At 41.3% G+C, this 17352-nt stretch overlaps 1 protein-coding gene across 1 annotated transcript in view; it reads left to right on the top strand.

Annotated features, from left to right (window-relative positions):
- The window catches only part of LOC118820124 (endoplasmic reticulum metallopeptidase 1), a 45236-nt gene that overhangs the window by 4489 nt on the left and 23395 nt on the right, over positions 1-17352 (top strand). Inside the window, exons 2-7 of the mRNA XM_036588262.1 lie at positions 1679-1983; positions 5341-5468; positions 8769-8874; positions 11217-11363; positions 12514-12606; positions 16452-16664. Of these exons, the coding sequence (XP_036444155.1) occupies positions 1679-1983; positions 5341-5468; positions 8769-8874; positions 11217-11363; positions 12514-12606; positions 16452-16664 (992 nt within the window). The remainder of the gene's footprint in view (positions 1-1678; positions 1984-5340; positions 5469-8768; positions 8875-11216; positions 11364-12513; positions 12607-16451; positions 16665-17352) is intronic.

Raw genomic sequence — 17352 nt, 5'->3', positions numbered from 1 at the left:
CCTTTTCTGGGCAAAAATTTCTTTTAGGTTTATGGCTAATTTTACAACCCCATTTCCAAAAAAGTTGGGACGCTGTGTAGAATGTAAATAAAAATAGGATGCAATGATGTGCAAATCATGTAAACCGTATTTTTAAGGGAAACACTACAAAGACAACATATTAAATGTTGAAACTGAGAAATTTTATTGTTTTTTGAAAAATATCTGCCCATTTTGAATTTGATGCCAACAATACATTCCAAAAAAGTTGGGACGGGGGCCTGTTTACCACTGTGTTTCATCACCTCTTCCTTTAACAACACTCTGTAAGTGTTTGGGAACTGAGGAGACACTGCTGTAGTTTTGAAAGTGAAATGTTTTCTCATTCTTGTTTGATACAGGATTTCAGCTGCTCATCAGTTCAGGGGCTCATTTGTCGTATTTTTCATTTCATAATGCGCCAAATGTTATCAGTGGTGACAGGTCTGGACTGCAGACAGGTCAGTTTAGCACCTGGACTCTTTTAATACAGCGCAATGCTGCTGTAATACATGCAGAATGTGGTTTTACAGTGTCTTGCTAAATAATCAAGCCCTTCCCTGAAAAAGACGTCGTCTGGATGGCAGCATATGTTGCCAAAACTTGTATATATCGTTCAGCATTAATGGTGCCTTCCCAGATGTGCACGTCCCCTATGCCATGTGCACTAATGCCCCCTATACCATCATGATTACTGGCTGAGTGATTTCCAAAAGAAATTTCAAATGTTGATTCGTCAGACCTCAGAACACTGTGCTACTTCCCCTCAGTCCATTTTAATTGAGCTCGGGCCCAGAGAAAGTGGCAGCATTTTTGAATCCTGTTTATATATGATTTCTTCTTTGTCTTTTAGAGTTTTAACTTGTATTTGTGGATACAGTGGTTTTAGAAGTGTTTCTGAGCCCATGCAGTGATTTCCTCTAATGATTCATGTCTGTTTTTAATGCAGTGCTGTCTGAGGGCCCAAAGATCACGGCCAGCAAATACTGGTTTTCAGCCTCGTCCCTTACATACAGAGATTTCTCCAGATTCTCTGAATCTTTTAATGATCTTTTAATAATCTTTTAATAAAAGTTCCTTTTCGCCTCCACGCTTTGTGCTTGCAAGTTAATCTTGGTTTTATAAGGTCTTTGACAAGGTTTTTTTCCAGAACTCTGCGGGCTCCGTTAATTGCTTTTTAGCAAACTGGAATCTGGCCATCCAATTTTTCGGACAGTGTGGAAAAAGGTGTATGGGGATTTTTCTTTGTTATGATGAGAAATCTTCAGCTGTGGAGGTCTTCCTCGGCTAACCTCTGATGGTTACTAAGCCCACCAACTCTGTCTTTTCTTCTTAATGATGTTCCAAACGGTTGATTTTGGTAAACCTAAGGTTTGGCCGATGTATCGTACTGTTGATTGATTGATTGATTGATTAATACTTTTATTGCCTCGACAAGTCCGTGATAAATGTATGCGGTGCATCAAAGTGTAGCAACTACCTGGGAACTGCCAAAGCTGGGCAATCAGTCTTCAGAAAATGTACTTTTGTCATTAAGTAATAACATAGTAATTTAAGGAACCAATATTTGTTTATTAATACTATTTTAAAGCTCTAAATATTGCAGTCTCCATTTTTTCCTCTCATCTCGACAGTCAGACCTGTGTGTTTTCTGTAACAGGAAGCACCTGGAGCACATCACAGGCGTGGGTCCGCGGCCGGTGGGCAGTGTGGAGAACGAGGTACTGACCGTCAACTACCTCCTGCAGCAAGTGGAGCTGGTGCGAGACGAGAGTGCCACCGGACCTCACGCTGTCACCCTGGACGTGCAGCGGCCCACTGGCTCCTTCAGCATCGACTTCCTGGGCGGCTTCACTAGTTACTACGACCGTGTCACCAACATCGCCGTCAGGCTCGAACCCAAGACAGGAGCTCAGCACTTCATGCTGGCCAACTGCCACTTTGACAGCGTGGCCAACAGTCCAGGTACGGAGAGCGACCTCATATGCACTGAAAATGATATTTTAGGGGCCCCCTTACCCCAAATTCACTGGCCGCTTTATTATAAACCCCTTTCTTTTATTTATTTTTTTGTTCTTAAGTTCTAACAATGCGGCCAGTTAGAGGCAGTACAAGGTGGGTGTTTCTAATAAAGTGGCCAGTGAGTGGAAGCACAGGGAGGGTGTTTCTAATAAAGTGGCCAGTGGCCAGTTAGTGGAAGCACAAGGTAGGTGTTTCTGATGAAGTGGCCAGTTAGTGGAAGCACAAGGTGGGTGTTTCTAATAAAGTGGCCAGTTAGTGGAAGCACAAGGTGGGTTTTTCTAATAAAGTGGCCAGTTAGTGGAAGCACAATGTTGGTGTTTCTATTAAAGTGGCCAGTTAGTGGAAGCACAAGTAGGTGTTTCTAATAAAGTGGCCAGTGAGTGGAAGTATGAAGTAGGTATTTCTAATAAAGTGGCCAGTGAGTGGAAGCACAATGTTGGTGTTTCTATTAAAGTGGCCAGTTAGTGGAAGCACAAGTAGGTGTTTCTAATAAAGTGGCCAGTGAGTGGAAGCATGAGGTAGGTATTTCTAATAAAGTGGCCAGTTAGTGGAAGCACAGTGTTGGTGTTTCTAATAAAGTGGCCAGTGAGTGGAAGTATGAGGTAGGTATTTCTAATAAAGTGGCCAGTTAGTGGAAGCACAGTGTTGGTGTTTCTAATAAAGTGGCCATGGAGTGGAAGTATGAGGTAGGTATTTCTAATAAAGTGGCCAGTTAGTGGAAGCACAATGTTGATGTTTCTATTAAAGTGGCCAGTTAGTGGAAGCACAAGGTGAGTGTTTCTAATAAAGTGGCCAGTTAGTGGAAGCACAAGGTGGGTGTTTCTAATAAAGTGGCCAGTTAGTGGAAGCACAAGGTGAGTGTTTCTAATAAAGTGGCCAGTTAGTGGAAGCACAAGGTGAGTGTTTCTAATAAAGTGGCCAGTGAGTGGAATTATGAGGTAGGTGTTTCTAATAAAGTGTCCAGTGAGTGGAAGTATGAGGTAGGTGTTTCTAATAAAGTGGCCAGTGAGTGGAAGTATGAGGTAGGTGTTTCTAATAAAGTGGCCAGTGAGTGTATGTATTTATATAAACAGCGTTGCTGTTAAACCTCAGTGTTTTCTCAGAACTCTCCACCTCTTTGAAACATACTTCTCTGAATCTGTGTTATGGAAGCCGAACTGACCGAGGCTGATCAGGCTGGTTTTGCGTTGGTGCTGTTGCTTTTGTAGAGGGTTTGACAGGAAGGCAGGCATGTTCCTGTGGTTTGTTTTCAATGAGCGCCCTCTCTTCCTTCAGTGAAACGAAGCTGTTGAAATGAGGTGATTACTTGCTGTTACACAATACTCAGCATATTCAAAATAAATACTAGTTGAATTATGTTTAAATTAAAATTACACATAAAATAAATTAAAATTAAATGCAAGTACAGACATGCTTTATTGATTTCAGTGTTTTTTCTGTTCTACTATTAAAGCCCAGTGTTTTTCTATGGTAATTGACACCCAGTATTTATACCCAATATTTGAGATGACTTAACCACTCCACATGGTTTGAAGCAAATGTGTGATGATCAAGGAATGCGGTTATCACTGTGCTAATTGGTGATGCTAATTGCCTCACTTGTTAGCTACATTATACCCTGGATTTCTTTCAGGCTGAGTGGTGGACCCTCCATTATCACTAAACATGTACAAACCCTAATGACTGCATTCAATTTCTCTATATGAAATTCTCTATATCCTTAAGTATTGTGATCACTATATGGCCAAAAGTATGTGGACACCTGACCATCACACCAATATGAGCTTGTTGGACGTCCTATTCCAAAACCATGGGCATTATTATGGATTTGCCCTCCTATCCAGCTATAAGAGCCTACACTCTTCTGGGAAGCTTTCCTCAAGATGTTGGAGAGTGTCTGTGGGATTTTGTGTCTGTTCAGTCAAAAGAGAATTTGTGGTCAGACACTGATGTTGGATGAGAGGGTCTGGCTCACAATCAACATTCCAGTTCATCCCAAAGGTGTTCAGTGGGGTTGAGGTCAGGGCTCTGGGCGGGCCACTGGAGTTCCTCCACATCAAACTGGTCACTCCATGAATTTATGGAGCTGCTTTGTGCGCAGGGGCTCAGTCATGCTGGAACAGGAAAGGCTCTTCCCCAAACTGCTGACACAAAGCTGGAAGCAGAGAACTGTGTAAAATGTCTTTGTAGCATCAACATCACCCTTCACTGGAACTGAGAGCCCAAACCCTGAAAAACAGCCCAGCCCATCATCCCTCCTCCACCAAACTCTACTGTTGGCTCTGCATTCCGGTAGGTAACGTCCTCCTGACATCCACCAAACCCAGATTCATCATCAGACTGACAGATAGAGAAGCTGATTCATCACTCCAGAGAACACGGTTCCACTGATCCAGAGTCCAGTGACGATGTTTTTCCTGGTATACTGTAGTTTCCTTGTTGTACAACTAGTTTTCGGAGGGTCAATAAACACACACGTACATACTCAATAGGATCGTTTCTGCCTCAATAGAATGGCCAAAACAAGAAACTGATAAACTGATAAGTCTTTCCTGTTGGGCAAGTTCATCGCTACATAGAGACAAAGGCAAGACGAACAATGAGTCGATATATTGCAATATAAACTGAGTCTGTTCTACAGTTTCTCATTAGGCTGAATGAATAACTGACTTTAAATGTAGGTATTGTGATATAAACTGAGTCTGTTCTACAGTTTCTCATTAGGCTGAATGAATAACTGACTTTAAATGTAGGTATTGTGATATAAACTGAGTCTGTTCTACAGTTTCTCATTAGGCTGAATGAATAACCGACTCTAAATGTAGATATTGTGATATAAACTGAGTCTGTTTATCCACAGTATTTGGTCACTGTAGATCTCCATGAACGCCAATGTGACCTCTTGATCAAGAGAGGTCTGTGCAGGTTTATTAGCTTTATAGTAGATGACATGTCAGTAATAGAATCCTATTATTTAGGTTGCTTTGTGGAAAATAACCACAGGTTTTTTCCAGAGACAATTTCAAACTCAGATGAAGGTCACTTTGAAAATGTAAATGAAAAATCATCAACAGAAATGTTTGTGGTTTATTCTTTATTGTCGACATTGACGTTGAATAGTTGTTTCAGCTCTAAGTATGTCAACTACATAATTCCACCAGGGCTCCCCCTGTATTACGGTCCCAGAATGCACCAGAATTTGATGATAAAATCACTGAAATGTTCTCCCAGCAGGGAAAACCTTCTGAACTCATCAACTGTTTGACCACTCATGATCTTCCGTGTCTGTGTGTGTTTCAGGAGCGAGTGATGACGCTGTGAGCTGTGCTGTGATGTTGGAGGTGCTGCGCTCGATGGCTAATCTCTCCACTCCTCTGACACACGGAGTCATTTTCCTCTTCAACGGAGCCGAGGAGAACATCCTCCAGGTGAGAGAGAGACGGTTCAGTAGGGTGTACTCTCTTAAAAAAGTTGGTTCTTCAAGGGTTCTTCAGTAAGGACCGTAGCTTTATATAGAACCATGAATTCTCAAAGAACCATCTGGTCCCTCCTCATGCTCTGTGAGTTTTTCATTTTGAGTCTTGGTTCCTCACACTGGTTCTCCCTCAGTTTTTCCAGACCCTGTCTCCCTTAGCAGTGATCATTACGAGCCTTTCTGGACTGGCCATTTTGGAACACTGGTCCTCGTTCACCAACGATTCTTATCTTAAATTTCTTCTTAAACTCACTTACACAGTTTTTACGAAGACTCTGTCATTCACCAGTGTCTCTTATGTGGGGTTTGTTCTTAGGTAAGAACAGAATCTACACACACTTAACAGCACAAAGGAGAGAACAGTTCTGCGCTTTAAGAACACGGCATGAATCTGACGGAGACTTTTTCTTAGGATAAAGCCACCGAAGAGTTAATGTAGTGCCAGAAAATGATTAGCAGTGAGTTTGAGAGGCGTCCAAACGGCAGAACATTCCCCAAAACTGTGACAGCCAGCTTCTAATTAACCGTTCAGCAGGTCTGTATTCGATAAAACAAAGAATAAGTTCAAGAAAGGCTGTACGGACAAAAGGTCCTTCGGGTTACCTACAGTTGTTACAGACATCTGGCATATGGCAACTTTACCTGTGAGGTGGTGCTGGGGGTATTTAGCTCAGCACATGTGGTTCTCTCCTTGCTCTACACTCCTATGCTTTGTCATTGGGGGGCGGTAACATTGTTTGACTGATTTGCATATTGTGACATGACATTGTACTTTGGTATGAAGACACGTCATCCACTCCTGTAGCAGAGTGAAACCGGGGGCGGGGGGGTGGGGGGGGGGCGCAGCAGAGGTGGAACTGACCACAATAAAAAATGTATTTTTTCTGTTTGTAAAGATGTTCAAATTTCAAGCAAGGCTGGTGTTTATTATTATTACAGAGCAATGCATTTCAGCTGTTAATGAACAAAAAAGGTCTTAGGGTGGGGTTACTCTTTAAAGTCTGAGGGAACTTTAAGAGTAAATACAACCCCAATTCCAAAAAAGTTGGGACGCTGTGTAAAATGTAAATAAATATAAATAAAAACAGAATGCAATGATTTGTAAATCTCATAGACCCACATTTTATTCCCAATAGAACATATCAGATGCTGAAAGTGAGGCATTTTACCATTTCATGAAAAACAGTAACTCATTTAGAACTTGATGGCAGCAACACATCTCAAAGTTGGGACAGGGCTGTGTCCACCATTGTGTAGCATCCCCTCTTCTTTTAACAGCAGTCTGTAAACATCTGGGAAGTGAGGAGACCAGTTGCTGGAGTTTTGGGAGAGGGATGTTGTCCCATTCTTGTCTGATGTAGGATTCTAGCTGCTCAGCAGTCCTGGGTCTTCTTTGCTGGACTTTTTGTTTCATGATACACCAAATGTTTTCTATTGGTGAAAGGTCTGGACTGCAGGCAGGTCAGTTCAGCACCTGGACTCTTCTGCGAAGCCAGGCTGTTGTGATGGATGCAGTGTGTGGTTTAGCGTCGTCTTGCTGAAATATGAAGGCCTACCCTGAAAGAAACCTCTATATACTGTCCAGCATTGATAGAGCCTTTCCAGGTGTGTAAGCTGCCCATGCCATAGGCACTAATGCAACCCCAGACCATCAGAGATGTAGGCTTTTAAACTGTGCGATGATAACAAGCTGGATGGTCCCTCTCCTCTTGTGTCCACAGGACATGGTGTCTGTGGTTTCCAAAATGAATTTAAAATTTTGATTCATCTGACCACAGAACAGTTTTCCATTTTGCCTCAGTCCATTTCAAATGAGCTTTGGCCCAGAGAAGACGGCGGCATTTCTGGATCGTGTTGACATACGGCTTCTTCTTTGCATGATACTTTAACTTGCATTTGTGGATTGCACGGCAAACTGTGTTCACAGACGATGATTTCTGGAAGTGTTCCAGAGTCCATGCAGTGATTTCCACTACAGAATCATGCCTGTTTTCAATGCAGTGCCGCCTGAGGGCCCGTAGATCACGAGCATCCCATATTGACCGTCAGCCTTGTCCCTTGCGTACAGGGATTTCTCCAGATTCTCTGAATCTTTTGATGATATTATGTACTGTAGATGGTGGGATTTCCAAAGTCTTCACAATTTTACGTTGAGGATCATTTTTCTGAAATTGTTCCACAAATTTTAGACGTAGTTTTTCACAGGTTGGTGAACCTCTGCCCATCTTTTCTTCTGAGAAACTCCGCCTCTCTAAAATGCTCTTTTTATACTCAGTCATGTGAGTTAGCTGCAAATTGCTCCTCCAGCTGTTTTTTATTAGCACCATTTACTTGTCCAGCCTTTTGTTGCCCCTGTCCCAACTTTTTTGAGATGTGTTGCTGCCATCAAGATCTAAATGAGTTAATGTTGTTCATGAAATGGTAAAATGTCTCACTTTCAGCATCTGATATGTGTCCTATGTTCTATTGTGAATAAAATATGGGTTTATGAGATTTGAAAATCATTGCATTCTGTTTTTATTTAAACTTTTTTCAATTTTACACAGCGTCCCAACTTTTTTGTATTTTAAATGTTTGCATAGTACTAAAATTGTTATATTAAACATCCAGAAAATGTTTGAATATAAAAACAGGATAGAAATGTAATAAGACACAGTTTATCAGGCCTATCAGAGAACTGTCTGGGCGTGGCCTACAGCCCTTTGTCCAACATTCCCATCCTGCAGCATCACTGAAGCTGAACTAAACACAACAGCGCAAGTGAAGCGGAGAAGTGAGTGAAACGGCTCTGCATAAACAGCTGGTGATGTGAACAATTCACACTGTGTTCATAACTCACTGGTACATTATCCAGCTTTTGTATGGATGTGTTTGAACGAAGATACGGTTCTTTCTCATTTACTGCTGGATGTGCCTCCAAGGATGCTGGCGTGTCCGTTGTACGAATGGATGGACAACAAGCAGACAGATGAACTCAGTTATGCTTGTGAGGTTAGCTTTTACTTGGTGGTTAACCTTCTCTGTACATTTCTATGACTCTAACATGAGCAAGATTAACCTACTTCTGTAGGCCCCCTAGTGGCTTTAAGATTAACTGAGTATTAATCCTGCTGCTTAACAGGTTAAATGCTGAAATATGCTGAAAAATATGGCATAGAAACTACATGTTAAAATCAGAAAAAAACAAGTTTTTCTGCCCAAGTTCTTTTTTCATTGTTCTCTCTATCTCTCTCTCTCTGTCTCTCTCACTCAGGCGAGTCATGGCTTCATCACCCGGCACCCATGGGCGAAGCAGGTGCGGGCATTTGTGAATCTGGAGGCTGCAGGCGTTGGAGGAAAAGAGGTGGTGTTCCAGACAGGTAACATTACTGGCTGAGCGTGTGTGTGTCTGTTGAGTGAAAGTTGGTAAATTTGATGGCTATCAGTTATAAAAAAAACAGCTGCCATTTTTCTAGATCTTTTTCTGAAGGAGTCAGTATAAAACTGCTGCGTACAAAGTAGTAGTGGGCGATGTACCAGTTCATCCAGTAAACTGGTTAAAATTTTTCTTTTTTTTAATCCATTGTTTAATGGGACAGTCTGAAAGAGTCTACACTTACAGATATAAACAATAATAATAGATGCAATGATTATAGGATTAATAACTCTTAGCATTATCTTTTTTTCATTTCACTTTATGCAGTTTTAAAATTACAGCAACTATATACATTTTGACAGGGAGTGATTAGATAGAAGTGTATACAGTGTAAAGGGGAGCTTATAAACAGCTTATAAAACCAATGAGGTTTGCTGAATATTACAGTTACAGCAACACAGCACCACAAAACAAACAGTGGGGATTAAACATTAGGTACTTCCTTAAAATGTGCTTGTAAGGGTTTCACAAAAGCAATCCGTTTTGACCAGGACTTAAACGTAATTTTTTCCTAAATATATATTTAATTTACTAAATCTATCCAATCTTCTATTGAACGAGAGTCAGGAAGGTACCAGGTTGCAATTCTTCTTAAGATATTAGACCAATTAGTATTTGGCCATTAATGCAAGTACACAGATGCAAATGATCATGCTTGGCCAACGTGTTGCAAACACTTTGGTGGCGGTTCACTGGTTTGATCCCCTGAGCTGACAGTACGTGACTGAAGTGCCCTTGAGCAAGACACCTAACCCCCAACTGCTCCCTGGGCGCCGTGGATAGGGCTGTCCACCGCTCCAGGCAAGTGTGCTCACTGCCCCCTAGTGTGTGTGTTCACTAGTGTGTATGTGGTGTTTCACTGCACAGATGGGTTAAATGTGGAGGTGAAATTTCCCCGTTGTGGGACTAATAAGGGTCACTGAATCTTAGTCACTTAGCTGAGCACTGCAAAGGATGCTGTGGTGTCGATATGGTTTTAAATCAGCGCAGTAAAGGCAAAATGCTGAGTGACACACTGTGACGAAATGACAAATTAACCAGTCAGCTGGCACACGTCAGCACCGAATGTTGCTGCCGGTGTACGTTTTTGGACGCTGTGCAATGCACCGCGCTGTGTCCGGTGTGCGGTGGACCTAAATCCGTGTTCCTCACCTTCCGTATGGTCAGTTACAGTCTCAGGAAAATTAGTCCAGCTTGTTGTCAAAGAGGCAGATAGAAGATTATAATGAGTTAATAAAGTGGGAAAAGAGAGTGAAAGGAAAAGCCTGTCTCTTGGGGTCAACCATTAGCCTTTAGCCTAGAATTCAGTGGCCTGCTTTCTGCATGCCCTGTCTACAGCACCCCTCGCTCAGCCAGCTGTTTCAGTCTCGGGCCTTGTCCTCGCAGACCCCGAGGCTCCGCAGCTTCTCAGCTAATTCTGATAGCATGAATGGCTAAAATTGACCAAATTCCAGATGAAAGCTCAAGTGTAAGACATGCATGTATGAGACAAATGATGCTATTTAGCACTCTTTTTTGCAGGGCTCAGAGAAACTACTACATGCTTACATGCACTCTCCTTTATCTCTTTAGAGTCCGAGAGCAATATTGACGTCTTTATATTGTTCATTTCATTTTTGCTATTTCACCAAATAAAAAGTTGTAACTTATGTTTTCATGTTAAAAATAGATTTACTTAAGCATCCAAATTGGTTTTATTTAAAAACGAAATGCATAAATGCACCTTAAATCTTCATGATATCATGATATAAATTTTTGGCCGTACCTACCTCTTCAAATACAAGCCTGTGAACATACACCACCGCTAGCTTAGCACTAATATTACACTTAGAATCCCATAAGGGCACCAGTGGAAATTGGCATTAGTGTTGTGGTAACTCTTGCTAACACTATTAGCATGTATACCTGCATGTCTGTTTCTGCCCAGCCATCACGATTGCGGGAACCTCTCAGGGTGGTTAGGATGGACCTCCCTCTCAGTGGGATGCTAGCCAACTGGGTGTCTGTTAGCTGATGTAACAGAATTGGCAGTGTTCTTCTCCAAGCTGTCCAATGACGTTGTGTTAGCAGCATTCCGAAAAGATGTTGTGGTGCTTTATATGCCTCAGCATGTGAGGAAGCACATGCTAGCCTTCCCCTTGTTTAGTAGCATTGTGTGATAGAGGGCGGGCGAGCTAGCAGGTAGAACTGGACACGACTAAACTGGAGAGAAAACTCCAGTAGAAACGGTAGAAAGTGAGTATGTACCCACTGTCAGTGCTGAGTGATGTTTTGTTCTGTATTCAGGTCCGGAGAACCCGTGGCTGGTGCAGGCATACGTTCACGCTGCTAAACACCCGTTTGCCTCTGTGGTGGGGCAGGAAGTCTTCCAGAGTGGGATTATTCCTTCAGACACGGACTTCCGCATCTACAGAGACTTTGGCAACATTCCAGGTACTTAAACACACTGAGGCTTTTCGCCCGATCACTCTGATTTACTGTGCACTCCACTGGTTCCTTGTTTTTATTCTTGTTTGAGCCAAATCTCACGGCTCCATATGGTTCTGAAACTAAGATCACTCTTTTCCTGAGTTTCCTGGTTTTGTGTTTTGATTCTTCTTATGCTCCGTCCACAAATGTGTTCTTTCATAGCTACTGCTTTGAGGTTGGACAAGCTTTACAGCACACTGGTAAAAATTCCATTCAGCCTAATGTCACAATATACACTGATCACCCATAACTCTTGTTTCTACACTCACTGTCCACTTTATCAGCTCCACTGACCGTATAGATTCACTCTGTAGTTCTACAGTTACAGACTGTAGTCCATCTGTTTCTCTGCATACCTGTTCTTCAGTGGTCAGGACCCCCATGGACCCTCACAGAGCAGGTACTATTAGGGTGGTGGATCATTCTCAGCACTGCAGTAACACTGACGTGGTGGTGGTGTGTTAGTGTGTGTTGCGCTGGTCTGAGTGGATCAGTGGATCAGACACAGCAGTTTAAAGTGTCACTGCTGGACTGAGAACCAAACATATCCAGCCAACAGCATCCTGTGGACAGCATCCTGTGACCACTGATGAAGGACTAGAAGATGACCAACACAAACTGTGCAGCAGCAGATGAGCTATCGTCTCTGACTTTACATCTACAAGGTGGACTGACAAGGTAGGAGTGGACAGTGAGTGGACACAGTGTTTAAAAACTCCAGCAGCACTGCTGTGTCTGATCCACTCGCACCAGCGCAACACACACTCACACACCTGTTAGTACCAAATAGTACCTGCTCTGTGAGGGTCCATGGGGGTCCTGACCACTGAAGAACAGGGTAAAAGGGGGCTAACAAAGTATCAGAGAAACAGATGGACTACAGTCTGTAACTGTAGAACTACAAAGTGCACCTATATAGTAAGTGGAGCTGATAAAATGGACAATGAGCGTAGAAACAAGGAGGTGGACTTAATGTTATGGTTGGTTGGTGCTGAATCAGTAAAGTCAAGAAACTGAATGACTGAGACTGAGAGAGACAAATGATGGAGGTGAAAATCTTTAGATCCAGATGAAAAAACTGATAAACGATGTTTCCTTTCTTTTCGCTCCACAGGGATTGATCTGGCCTTTATAGAAAACGGTTTCATCTACCACACCAAGTACGACACTCCAGATCGCATCCACACAGACTCCATCCAGAGAGCAGGTACACACTGACACACACACACACACACACACACACACACACACACACACACACACAACAGTGTGCTGTTTCATCCACTACAATGCACCTTCTGTCCTTAATAGGATTTTACTCTTGACTGGTTGATAATGGATTATTGTGTAATTACAGTGCTGACTTAAGGCACAGGCTACACAGTGCCATGGTCCTGCTGTGTTCACTATTTACAGCTGCAATCACTATTCATTATTCACAACTGTGATTTATTAATCACTGTTTACTACTGTAATCACTATTCATTACAGGAATGACTATACACTTTCCACTACTGTAATCGCTGTTCATAATTCACTACTGTAATCACGTTCACTACAGGAATGACTATTCACTTTCCACTACTGTAATAGCTATTCTTAATTAAGTGCTGTAATCATTGTTCACTGCAGGAATGATTATTCACTTTACACTACTGTAATCACTATTCGTAATTCACTACTGTAATCATGTTCACTATAGGAATGACTATTCATTTTTCACTACTGTAATTGCTATTCATAATTCACTACTGTAATCACTGTTCACTGCTGTACTTACTATTCACTACAGAAATGACTTCATTTTTAACTACTGTAATTACTGTTCATTATTCACAACTATAATTAATCACTGTTCACTACTGTAATCACTATTCACTGTGGGAATCACTATCCACTACTGTAATCACTATTAATTATTTACTACTGTAATCACTATTCACTACAGGAATGACTATACACTTTCCAATATTGTAATCACTGTTCACTATTGGAAAGACTGTCCACTGTCCACTACTGTAATCACTATTTATTATTCACATATGTAATCAATCACTGTTCACTACTGTTATCACTATTAACTACAGAAATGCCTATTCACTTTTTCACTACTGTAATCACTATTTGTAATTCACAACTAAAATTAATCAGTGTTCACTACTGTAATCGCTATTCATAATTTACTACTGTAATCACTGTTCACTACATGAATGACTATACACTTTCCAATATTGTAATCACTGTTAAATACAGGAAAGGCAGTACACTGTCCACTGCTGTAATCACTATTTATTATTTACATATGTAATCAATCACTGTTCACTACTGTTATCACTATTCACTACAACTATTCACTTTTCACTACTGTAATTACTATTAATTATTCACAACTATAATTAATCACTATCCACTACTGTAATCACTATTCATTATTTACTACTACAATCTTTCTTTACTAATGTAATCACTATTTACTAATGTAATCACCGTTCACAAGAATAGTTTCTATTTACTATACACTGCTGTTAGTCACTACTGTAGGCTCTATTTACCGCTGACTATAGTGTTCACTATTTACTACTGTTGTCACACTTTACACATTACTATTTACTATTGTAGTCACAACTTCTTACTGATGTAATTGCTATTCACTACTATAATCATTGTTCATTAATCAGTGTTCACTACGGTAATTACTATTTACTATTCTCTGCAGTACTCAGTATTTATTATCTACTGCTGTAACCACTCTTCATTGTTGTAATCACTATTTACTTGCATAATCACTATTTACTATTCATTACTGTAATTAAAATTAACCAGTTCTTGCCATAAATATTGTTCATTATTGACTACTGTCATCATTGTTCACAGCAGTAATAACTGTTCATTACTCATTGCTGTAATTACTGTATTCCCAACTGTAATCACATTTTACTGTTTACTACTGTTATCACCATTTACTCTTTACTTCTGTGATCATTATTTACTGTTACTGCGGCTCTGCGGTGACCTTGCTATGACTTTGCTGTCTGTGAAGAGCAGGGGGCAGGTGGTTTAAGGAGGAGAGCAGTATAGCTGCTATATAGAGGTGTATAGAGATGGGCTGCAATAGAGGTTAGAGAGTCCTTTAATAATTACTATAAACTCCAGCAGCACTGCTGTGTCTGATCCACTCAGACCAGCACAACACACACTAACACACCACCACCGCGTCAGTGTTACTGCAGTGCTGAGAATGACCCACCACCCAAATAGTACCTGCTCTGTGAGGGTCCATGTGGGTCCTGACCACTGAAGAACAGGGTAAAAGGGGGCTATTGTAAGTTGAATTTACATGATGTTTCATTGTGGTTTCTGTTGGTGCTGACCGAGCAGTTCTGCATCTGTGTGTGTTTGTTTGTGTGTTGACCGAGTAACTGTGAGGGCAGCAGGTTTGTGTGTATGTATACATCTGTTGACAAGGTGACTTGCTGGGGCTTAGGCCTAGCATACATACTGTGTGTAAAAGTGTGTGTGTGTGTGTGTGTGTGTGTGCGTGTGTGTGTGTGCGTGTGTGTGTGTGCGTGTGTGTGTGTGTGTGTGTGTGTGTGTGTGGTGTCTCTTGTCTCAGTTGGACAGTATGTAAATATAAGCTGTGGTCCGTTAAGCAGTGGGTGTTTAACCTCAGGCCTTGATGCAGCACTGCAGCTGAAGGTCATACAGACCTGTGGCCACTCGCACAGAACATTTTCATCTTAAGTGAAATGTTTAAGAGCTTTTGTGAAGAAGCTTTTAAAGGCATTAAACTCTTCAGACTTATTACAGAAACTCTTAACTCTGAAATCTGATCTGTTTAGTCTCCATGACGACTTCATGACGACTTATCTGGCGTTAACAACTTCTCATCATGAACTCCAGATAAGAAAACAGCATCACACAAACATCCTAACTAGACTAAACCTCCTAAATCCTGTCCTAACTTTAGGATGAACCCCAACAGGGTCCTCACTTCTGTTTAAGGTCCGTTTCTATGGTTTTTAGGCAGCTGAGTCAGCAGCATAGTTCACTACCAGCATAATGAGCTCCATTTATTCCTACTGTAAAACGCTGCTTTCACTGTGAGATGATTTTCTTTTCTAACTCTGCGTTTTAAAGATCTCAGACGCTGCAGACTCGATCTCCACCGCCCCTCTGATCACCTTCGTGTGTTAATGTTGATGATGAAATATTACAGTGATGGTGGTGAATAATGAGGAGACGGAGCTGAACGTGTGTCTGTTTATTAGGAGGAGTAACGTTAGCGCGCTCGGCTAAAGCGTTTGGGAAATGGAGACTGAAACTGGGGAGTGGTGACACTCTGATAAACAGCAGGGGCGCTCTGTTTATTCGCAGCTGAAATTTACATTTTTAATTTTATTTTGATGATGTGTTTACGTTTCAGCTGTGTGTGTATGGTTGATTGCTAGGCAACAGACATGGCAGTTGATTGTTGACTTCAATTGAGTAGGTTATGATTTCCTAACTGGAGATAAGATTCTGTAACTTAAGATAAGATTCCTAAATTAAGGTCAGATTTGCTTCTGTAATATGGATTTGTGAAAAATCTTATCTTGACCTGTCAGATATTAACTGAGGATAAAAAGAGAGGAAGTTTCTGTAATACGGCCCAACACTGAATTCTAACTGAAGTTAGTAAGTTTCTCTGTATTTTGCAGCGAAACACTCTTAATTACATCTCAACCAATTAATTATGCTGAAATTCTGAAAAATCAGTACAGTCAGTCCTGTTTATTGACCTCTTTATAGTTAAAGGGGTAACTGAGCCAAAATGCTAACATTGCTAGAAATGAACTGAAGCTGGTAACCACAGATTTACATTATGTCATTTACTAATTGGTTCTAAATAGTGTTTACTTTAAGATCAGGAGTAGAAGAGACTCTCCAGTCTTAGGATGTGTTCTAAAAGTTCTATTGGAGTTTTTATTTGCCTGAACTGAATCGATCTGTTAGAGAATCAAGTAAAATCTTGATTTCAGAATCAAAAATTGATGGTTTTTTTTTTATTTTCAGGTGACAACATCCTGGCCGTCCTCAAGCACCTGGTCATGTCTGAGAAGCTGGCTGACTCCTCTGAATATCGCCACGGCAACATGGTGTTTTTCGACCTGCTTGGCGTGGTGGTCGTGGCCTATCCGGCCAGAGTGGGCACCATCCTCAACTACATGGTTACCATGGCAACCTTCCTCTACCTGGCCAAGAAGTGCAGCCTACCCAGCAACGCAGGTAGGTATTCGGACTGGGATGCGCGCTAGAAGCCTGAGTATAAAATTGCAGCCCGAACGTGACCCGTATCCCCGGGACCGGCCGCTGTTCCACTGTAGAGCTGAAGAAAAACTACACGACAGCAGCTCAGCAACAGCTCACGCCTCAGAACACGCTCAGTTTATCTGTTACTCGACTTTGTGCTCTCAGATATGAGTCTTTATCCTCTAAACACGTGTTATTTGAGCCTCTGTTCGCTGGAGCCGAGTCTGTAACGTGCTGGGTCGCTTATTTAGCCTGATAACAAAGATTAAAACTTAAAACACCACAGAGCATATTCAGTTTTAGCTGTCACTCAGTGTTTATACATATATATGTACTAGTCTGTGTGTGTGTGTGTGTGTGTGTATATATATATCGCTGCGGTCGGAAGAAAACCTCGTATCTCCAAAATGGTAACTTTACAGGAGAAGTAAAAAACCTACTCTACTTTTAATGTAAGTCAATGGAACCAGAGTTTTTTCCAAGTCAATTTGGGCCGTTTCTTTTGGTCCATTCATCATGAAATTGACACACAAAGTAAAAACCAACAGGCACTTTCAGAACATGTCAAAAACTGAAAAATGACAAAAATGGAGATAAAAGGTTTTCTTTGGACAGCAGCGAACCCGAATAGTTTTAGTCTGTAGGCGGAGCCTCATTTTAGCCA

The sequence above is a fragment of the Colossoma macropomum genome, unplaced genomic scaffold (genome assembly GCF_904425465.1).
Source record: "Colossoma macropomum unplaced genomic scaffold, Colossoma_macropomum, whole genome shotgun sequence".
NCBI classification, from domain to species: domain Eukaryota; kingdom Metazoa; phylum Chordata; class Actinopteri; order Characiformes; family Serrasalmidae; genus Colossoma; species Colossoma macropomum.
Note: the sequence above shows the minus strand (reverse complement) of the source record. Positions and strands in the feature narration are given on the sequence as shown.